This window comes from Poecilia reticulata, chromosome 16, assembly GCF_904066995.2.
Source record: "Poecilia reticulata chromosome 16, P_reticulata-male-v2, whole genome shotgun sequence".
Classification (NCBI taxonomy): Eukaryota; Metazoa; Chordata; class Actinopteri; order Cyprinodontiformes; family Poeciliidae; genus Poecilia; species Poecilia reticulata.
In genome coordinates, this window is record NC_088845.1 from 33,114,422 (window position 1) to 33,123,382 (window position 8,961).

Below are 8,961 nucleotides of genomic sequence, written 5' to 3' on the forward strand. Positions count from 1 at the left end.
CCTCGAACCACATCCAGAATACACACCTGAAATAATGAGAAGGAAGCTGCCACAAGCCTGCAGCCAGTCTGGACCCGGACATTTTTTTCCTCTATTACAGGTTCTATGTCTGACACTCTGGAAAATATCCACAAGTGCACCCCTCACATTTCCAACTCAATTTTAGAAAATGTCTGCTACTTTTGTCACAAATGTCTAACTTTATAGTCTTAGATAACCTCTGAGTTTTTCTCATGAAATTAAATGTTTTTTTTCCCTCGCAAATGTCTGACTTTACAATGTCAGACAATATTCTAGTTTTAACATTGGAAATTTATGCCGGCAATAAGGAAAATTTTAATTTTTACTTCGTGCAAATTTACAACTTTTTCACAGAGAATATCAGTGTTTTTCCTTATAGATACTGTATGTGAAATTAACCTAAAAATGTCAATTTCTTTGACAGAAAATAACTCCTTTGAAGATTTGTGTCTTTTATATACAATGGTCCTAATACCTCACTATAAAGATGTCTATGAATAGACAGGCAAAAACCAAATGCTGCTTAGTATCAGAACCACTTATTTATCTTTACATGGTTATGAGTTTTACTGGAGAATATGAATCTGAAATGAACTTGAATGCTGCAAGAAAAGATTTAACTTTGCTTTTTTCAGATAAAACAAGGTACGGGAAGCCTGAAATGTAGATAAAAAATAAAAATTAAATAGTCATCAATATTTTTAGCCAAAATATTTTTTTTAAAAAGCCCCTAGGTTCAGCCAGCTTCAGTCATTGACCGATTCCATCCTGTGTGGTGAATCCAACAGCTGATTTAGAGGTGACTTAACTAGATCAAACTTGATAAAGTTTTTAAATTCTGAGAAGGTTCTTCAGGTTAGGAGACAATAACCAGGCGGGTGCGAAGTCCCTGAAGTTCATGGGTTTAACAAGGTTTTTCAGAGCTGTGCAGCTAAATGATGAGCAACAGAAAAAGAAGAAAAACGTTTTTTTCCTATTCTAATAATTTGAGAACTGAATGTCTGGACATCTTTCAGTGACATCCAGACAGATCACAGAGTATGCACCTCGTGCATGTAGGGGTCCACGAGGATTTCAAAGGGCCCCACAGCCAGGGAGATGTTCGGAGCCGCAGTGGGGATGGGGAGGACATAGTGGAATGTCTTCTTCCTCATGTCATGGGTGTAGATGGTCTCCACCAGGTCCCCACAGGACACTGCCACCATGGACGCATCTACAGTGAACTCCAGCTTCCATGTACACAGCTCTGAGTAAGAGTCCACACAGGGGAACCAGAACCTGAGGAGAGAAGGGATTCAGAGTGGGCCGCAAATATGGAAGAATTTCCAGGTTTTGTTTCATTATGTATTAATCTATTAAAGGGGAAGCATTATGTATTTTCCAGTCACATAGTGCCATTTTACTGCACAATGAAGTAACCATGGTACCTTCAGTTGTTATAAAAATGCTATATGTCATATATGACTTAAAACAAATTTGACTTTGAGATTTAATGTCTTGACATTGAGACACCGTCTCTCCACCTTCAAGAACTCATCATGCCTTCTCTATTAACCCATCAACAACAATTTTACCCACACTCTACCAAGAAGTAGCTCATATAATGAGCTCAACAGATGAGTATTTCCACCAAGTGTTTGCTAATTGCTGCTGGCTAGTCTGAAGGCGCTGAATAAGGAGGGGCTGCTATGTGAGTTGGAATCTCGGAAACTGCAGCTCTGAGGAAGAGTAGCACCTCAAAAGCGGGGCCTATGTCCAACCAGGTATTTTGCAAAGCTGAATGGTTGCCACGGGAGATTAAAGGATTACTCAAACATGCATGAAATGATCAAAGCAACACTCCAGGTATGTTTTTGATGAGTGAATAACATTATAACATGATGTGAAGCTCAAAAAAGTTGATTTTACATGATACTGTTTACACTGAAGTGGCTTCAGATAATCCGGATGTTGCACTAATGTCCAACCTTGTGGAGTTCTGGTATCCAAAGGAGAACACATGGGCCCCCCTCTCTGCCATGCTGCCTTCCACATCAGGAACCACAAAGTGTAGACCCCCTTTGGGCTGGTCCAATGAATACTCAATATAAACCTTTAACACCTTCAGATCTGGACCCAAACACAAACATGTGATACGAGTCATTATCAAAACGATCTCAATCATTTTCTGACAGTGTGAGGAGAATATGAAGACATTATCTCACCGTCTCCTTGTTTCCAGAGCTCAGAGGGAACTTTGATCACCAGTTCTCCATTCCCAGCATCGGGGTCCACAGCACTTACAGCCGCTGTGTAAGCACTGGAGAAATAGTTCAGGTTCCGTCTGTGCAGACACAGAGGAAAAACATTGTTATCCAGCATTAAAGTTGCACTTTAATTCAGAAAGCTGTCTAAACATTTCCAGCTTAGATAAGCTGCTGGACATCAGCATGAATGTCAGTAGAACACAAACTGTCTTTAGCAACTTTATACAGATGATAGCAGAGGCTTAAACCCATACATGGTCAAAAATACAAATATAGTTTTGGAAAATTGGTAATAAAACAGTGTTTTTCCCTGCAACAAACTCCCACATTACCACACTGTGCTTAACAATGTCACACAAACACATTTTCTTACGGACAATGAGAAAACTGTGGAAAATAACTTTAAAACTGTGGTTGAAGATTAACATTTCCCTGAAGTCGGATATAAAACGTCTGCAGGATTCCTCAACACAGTAGGCATTTCTTCAAAGGGTAGGCTTTAAGTAAGGGAGAAAGTTAGTAAGGATGGAAAAAAACAAATAAAGAACAAAAGAATGAGAGGATTGTACAACACAAAAAACAAAGAAAGGAATGAAGAAAGGACCCAAAGAAGAGAGCTAGAGAGGAAAGGAACCTGAGAGGAAAATAAAGAAAGGAAAGCAGACAAAGACAACTTTTAGGCAGTGAGATATGGAATAAAATCTGGGGGGAAAATTTTCCATACTTTTACTTTATGTTTTCAGACCAGGAATACCTTCCCAATACACAGCAAGCCAAAATGATAAAGACCGGAAGAAATCAAAATTACAAAACAATAAAATGGCTAAAAGATAAAACGATAGCATCAAATCACACAGAACTCATCAACTCTACGATCTAAAGCGTAAACTAGTTTGTTGGTTCCCTTTCTGTGACAGCTCTGGTTCTACTTACTGCTTGGACTCGTTGTGGCATACTTCAAGTGTGGGGTCGTTGTAAATGAAAGGGGCTTCCAGATCGTTGACTCTGACCCTGTAGATTCTGCACTGTTTACTATTCAACTTGATCCTGTTCAGGTTGACCACTGTGGGAAAAATGGTCAGCTCCACATAACCCTGCAGCACAGTGAGGAGGCAGAGGTCAGTCACTGCTATCACTAGGAAAATACAAATAATTTGAGGCTCATTTATCTGGTTAGAAAGAAATGTTTAAAAGGTATTAAAAGAAATGATCACTGAAGCTTAGGAAGACACTCAAAATTGTTTTTGCTGCTTCATCTAGATTTCAGACTGAAAATAGGGATTAAGATTTGCTATTAAAATATGTAATTAGTAATTTTCCTTTGCACAATGTAATTATCATGTGTTGCTGACCTCTTAACCAATTCACCATTGTAAAAAAAATATATTGCAACCTCAATCGGTATTTATCTAATTACCAAAAAACAGTAGCACACAAATGTTGTAGTTATGCTAAAACGGGAATTATGAAAGTTTATCAAAACCTTTGTTGAATAAATTCCATTGTGGTTTTTGCATTTTCTTGACCCTTCTAGGCCACCATAGGGATATTTTTTTTTAGAATTTTCATTGTGACCTTTTGTTTTTGTGTTGTACACTAGGCTAAAATGGGAGTCATGCCAGCTAGTGTGCCATAACTCATGTTAGCATGAATCCTCTTCTGGTTTTTGCTGTGGAGTCGTGATGAAGCTTTTGCATTTTGTTGAACCTTCTAGGCCACCGTAAGTATGAATTTATGGATAATATTCCTTCAGTGGGAAGGTTTTAATTAATTAACCTGAATAACCAGACTGTAAGAAAGCGAATAGCCTGAAGTGTGAGGGAAAATCCTATGGATAGATAGAGATTAATAGATAATGGATAAAACGAATGCTGCCCCTTTTCTTGTCTTCTTTAAGACCTGGAATGTAAAAATCCCCCACTGAGAATAGTACTCACAATGACAGACTTCCTTTGGAAATTGATGTTGTTGATGCACACCACCTGATGGGTCGTAAAAGCAATAACCAAATAATATTAACAAGTAAGTAACGTGACAAACACTAGTAAATATTAGTGACTATTCTGAACACAAGTGGAAATCAAATTTCTTTCATTCTGATTTCTTGCAACGCAGAACAGAATACTTATAATTTAAAAGGTCGTGGACTCTCGAATCCTTTGTCCTTCTTCTTGTTCATCTTTAATTAGAGTTTGAGTAAGTCATCCGTGATGGTGCTCTTCACTGGGCGCTGCTGAAGACCATCAGAGAAAACTCTCATCACACAGCGAACAGATCTGCAGCTGCAAGCTGGTGTGGTGTGGATTCCCCAAGGGCTGTGTTCACCCGGAGACTCTCGTAAAAACTCCGCAGACGTATTTCCACATAAAATAATAAAGAGGAGCGGTTAGTTCCGAAGGGGGGTCGAATGACATAGAACCGTTACTTCAAAGAGACTCTAACATCAAAATAGACGCTCACAGCGCTGTAGCTGCAGCGCTTTGGTGTTCCGCCATTTTGTTTGTAGCCTTTGACCTGCCGCGTAAAAACAAACTAAACAAAAAAGGGGAAAAAAATTATTTACTAAACTTACACTTATAAGAAGGACACAATTTGAATCATAAGTATTAAATTATTATTATTACTCAGATAAACTTGAAGAAAAACAGGAACACCTTAACTACTCCATGTGGGCGGAGCCTCAACAGGAAGAGAAAATAGTATTTCTCTTCCTAGGGAGGACGTATTTCCTGCCTCCCATTGACTGATCAGAGGCAGAAAATACGGCCGCCATCTTGAAGCGGTCGTCCTACCTACTTGGCTAAATCATAAACATCACAAGATGCCTCACTACTGCGCGGCTAATTTTTGCTCAAATCGACGGACTGTTGACGTTAGGACTCGGGGGATAACTTTTCACAAGTAAGATAAACGTGGAAGCATGCGGCGATTGAAAACCGTATACAAAGAAAAATTCTAAGTGCCTTTTAAGTCTCCTGCTATTTTTTGGTACAATATCGCATTAAGTGTATCAAATACACTGTTGCTTTTTACAATGAGGTGAAATGTTATAATGGGATAATTAAAGTTTGGTTAAAAAACAACAGCAAAACACTTAAAACCATTGAGGTATGTGAATGCAGACAATGTGAATGCAGACATTCACATACCACAAGCGACCAGGTTAGATGCATTGAAAGCATAAAGACTTGCGTCTCGTGAGCGCGTGTTGAGTTTTGTACCAGAGTAGCGCTGGTCACTTTTAATTGTTCGTGCGTGGGACGTTCAATGCGCGCATGGAGTTTAACACACGCTGGTGGGAAATTAAAATGGTGCTTTTCTAGGCTTTTGTCATAAATTTGACACCATACCATCGAACTTTTACACAAGTGTGTCACAGATAATTCACATTCAATAATTTCACCGTATCAACATTAAGCAAAAGTGGGCAGAATACCCAAAAATTGCACTCAAGTAAAAGTAACAGTAATTCAACATATTTTTATTCAAGCAAAAGTAAAAAGTAGCCATCTAATAATCTACTCAAATAAGAGTAAATATGTATTTGGTAAAAACTTTTTTTAAAAAAGTATTCTCAAGTACTGAGTAGCTCATCAAATTATCAACCATTTAATATTTAAGCATCATCAGACAGACCAAAATATAAAGTTATGGGGAAATTTTGGTATTTTAAGGACCAAAATGTCCTTATTTCATATTGCATCAAGTTTCAATATGAAATATGTGCAACTTTTAACAAAAACTTCAGGTGTATGTCTTTATCTGGTGGATCTTTGGTTAAAACATGTTTGTTTTTCATTCAGTGGATAGAGAATCCAGAAATTTTACTCATTAAGAGTAGTGACAGTGAAATTACTCAAGTAAAAGTCAAGACTACACCATAGTAAAAATACTCCTTACAATAATAATAAAAAAAACCTTACTCAAGTAAATGTAATTGAATCAATATCGCTGTTAACCAACTGACAGCAAGATACCAATATCTCATGTCCACCATGCATACAACATCTGACTGAGCAGTTTTCAAACAAGCTTCCTCACATTTTCATTAGTTTTGGTTCCTTATTAATAGATATACATCAAAATTGGAGTTTAATTGAAGTAAAGTTATAAGAAATTGTAAAAATTTCTTATAACTTTATACTTATAAACTTATAAAAATTTATAAGTAAAAAGTAGTAAAGCAGGGAGAACATTATAATGAAAAAACAATACTAGCCTACTTTGAACAATGTTTTTGTGTAGACACTCGCAAATCTCCTGTTTTCGTTTTGAAGGTTTCCCAAAGACAAAGACATGAGGAAGAAGTGGGAAGCGTCTTTGCAGAGAAAGGGATTCGCTGCAAGTGATTCATCCGTGCTGTGCAGTGAGCATTTTAAACGGGAGGATTTCGACAGAACCGGTCAGATTGTCCGACTGAGAGACGGTGCTATTCCATCAATCTTCAGCTTCCCTCTTGACCTTCGAAGAGTAGGTGTATTATCTTAAGTCTCTTAGCATTCACAAATGTACAGATTGTATTATCACTCACAGGACAGGGTGAGATACTCATTCCTCCATTTGTTAATGTGTACAGATTGCTATATACTGTAAAGTTCATAATTATTATGCTTCTTCATTTTAGCCAGAAAAGAGCAGGATGACAGTAACCTCCATAAAAGCTGAACCTAGCCAGCCTGTGGCCTCTCAGGTTGCCACAGAAACTTGTACCTCACAGCCGCAACCTCAGCCTAATGATGTGAGTATTTATATTTTAAACATGTTTTCATAATGGCCATTGCCATATTAAACTCTCAAACCACTCTCAGCAGTGGTTTGCTGCCACTAATATTAAACATACTCCCAACTGAAGACAGTCAGTTAGATCACATAGTGTAATCTTCATCTCTCTGTCTATTAGGATCATGGCTATGCCTTGCCAGCTTCTCTTACCGCTGTTACGGCTAAACTGAAGGAAGCCTTGGCAAGGGTGGAAAGTCTAGAGCGGGAAAAGAAAAACGCCATGGCCAGAGAAAAGAGGGCGAAGACCACAGTTCAGTCTCTGTTGGGGGATTTGAGTGACAAGAAACTAATTAATAAGAAGCTCAGAGACAGGCTTGAATTATACTCAGGTAAGATTAAATTAGCTCTTTGAAACTCATATTCAAGACCCATTCAGTAAATTTTTGAAGAGTCCATTTATTTCAGGAACTTAAACACTAAGTGAAACACTTTATATAGATTAACTAAATATAGATTGGAAAGCCTTTATTGCTGTTAATTATGATTTCCTGCTTACAGTTAATGAACACATGAGATTTTAAATTAGACACATTACAGCAGACCAATAAAAAAACAATTTTAACGCAGAGATGTAACCTTAATGAAAAGTATGTCTTATACCTGCTTTTAGGTTGTCATCTATTTTCAATAGGTACTTTTTATCTGACAAATGAGCCTCATTGGAACACATATTCTAATTTATTTAATATTACTAGAGTTTTTTTTAACATCCTCAGCTATTTATCTGAAGGAGAGGTTTTTCATTTTTGCTCTTAAAATTTCAGATCTTCAGCTGGACTTCTTAGAAAATCAGGGCCATGAATACTCAAAGGAGCACAGAGAGTTTGCCCTCACACTCCATCTGCACAGTCCCAAGGCATACAAGTACCTCCGGGATACTGGAAAATTGCCCCTCCCACATCCACATACATTACAAAGGTAACCTTAATGCTGACCAGTTTATTTATTGTTTTAATTTCAGTAAACTTTGAAAATATACTTAATGAATGTCTTTGTATGTTATATCTTATCAGTAATTCCTGTATGATGTGCCTGTTTTGTAATCTAGGTGGCTGGAATAACAATCCATCTGCATGCCAGTTTCAGGACATCTGATGGTTCGATGTGGTGGCTCACTTAGTGGGACAGGCAATGTGGCTGCCCAGCATGACACCGTGTCCCTGTCACCTTTAGATGTCCTCTGCTTGAATTGCTGAAGAGTAACAATCTCCATTTCAACTGTTGTGTGCGACCATGGCGATCTTCCAACTAAGTTTGGTGGTCTGGTGGAAAATGCTCTGGTTTCTACAGCAGGATTTGTAGCAGATTCTACGAAAACTGCTGTGTCGTGTGAGCTGGTCAGAAATGCTGTGTCATCATTTGATGGGTTACCACCTCCTAACCCTGAGCAACTATGGTTCCATCACCAGGCACAGTGAAGCTGCTGAGAGCTGAGATACTGGAGCTTCAACACAACAACCTCCAAAGGTGTCAAACATTGCACACGTTGTTCGCAAAGAGACTGGAGAAGATTAGACATAATTTGACACTCAGGGCTTCCCCCAGTATATCATAAGCCTGGCGGGCCGGCAGGCTCTATTCATTTGCATTTAATCTCAACATGTTGACTCGGTGTCTGCGCTGATAAAGTCTGAATTCCTGGTTAGCTGGTGCGTTGGTGAGCCAGTGGTTCTGTCCGTGGAGGAGCTTTCGTGCTCGCCTCGTAGTTGCGCAGCCCACGGGTTTATTTCTATTGTATTTGTTTGCAGTGACACAATGCATCAAACTGTACAATATGAAATGCTTTATCTACAGTAGAATTAATGCGCACATCCACGCTGAGAGCAGAAAAACCCGTCCCATAAAGCTTGGGCAACCAAAACAGTCTTTGTGGCGCGTATTAAAAACCTTGATGACACTGATAATCATCATA

General features: G+C 38.4%; 2 protein-coding genes across 2 annotated transcripts in view; one reads left to right on the forward strand and one right to left on the reverse strand.

Annotated features, from left to right (window-relative positions):
• Nucleotides 1-4,789, reverse strand: part of taf2 (TAF2 RNA polymerase II, TATA box binding protein (TBP)-associated factor) — a 35,431-nt gene extending 30,642 nt beyond the window's left edge. The window contains exons 1-6 of the mRNA XM_008411069.3: nucleotides 4,397-4,789; nucleotides 4,205-4,259; nucleotides 3,201-3,361; nucleotides 2,226-2,344; nucleotides 1,989-2,130; nucleotides 1,068-1,299 (exon numbers count right to left, since the gene is read on the reverse strand). Coding sequence (XP_008409291.1) covers nucleotides 1,068-1,299; nucleotides 1,989-2,130; nucleotides 2,226-2,344; nucleotides 3,201-3,361; nucleotides 4,205-4,259; nucleotides 4,397-4,446 — 759 coding nt within the window. The 5' untranslated portion in view covers nucleotides 4,447-4,789. The remainder of the gene's footprint in view (nucleotides 1-1,067; nucleotides 1,300-1,988; nucleotides 2,131-2,225; nucleotides 2,345-3,200; nucleotides 3,362-4,204; nucleotides 4,260-4,396) is intronic.
• A 209-nt stretch (nucleotides 4,790-4,998) lies between these two features.
• LOC103465876 (THAP domain-containing protein 6-like) lies at nucleotides 4,999-8,961 on the forward strand. The gene is made up of 6 exons (XM_008411071.2): nucleotides 4,999-5,168; nucleotides 6,545-6,737; nucleotides 6,892-7,005; nucleotides 7,168-7,378; nucleotides 7,814-7,967; nucleotides 8,098-8,961. The coding sequence occupies exons 1-6, from the start codon at nucleotides 5,089-5,091 to the stop codon at nucleotides 8,108-8,110; spliced, it is 765 nt and encodes a 254-aa protein (XP_008409293.1). The 5' UTR covers nucleotides 4,999-5,088; the 3' UTR covers nucleotides 8,111-8,961.

What these genes read in the sequence shown, in the direction of transcription:
- LOC103465876 (XM_008411071.2), top strand. Translation starts at nt 5,089, where the DNA reads ATGCCTCACTACTGCGCGGCTAATTTTTGCTCAAATCGACGGACTGTT. An exon ending in CGGGGGATAACTTTTCACAA is followed by an intron (nt 5,169 to 6,544) that starts GTAAGATAAACG and finishes TTCGTTTTGAAG; the next exon opens with GTTTCCCAAAGACAAAGACA. An exon ending in TCCCTCTTGACCTTCGAAGA is followed by an intron (nt 6,738 to 6,891) that starts GTAGGTGTATTA and finishes TCTTCATTTTAG; the next exon opens with CCAGAAAAGAGCAGGATGAC.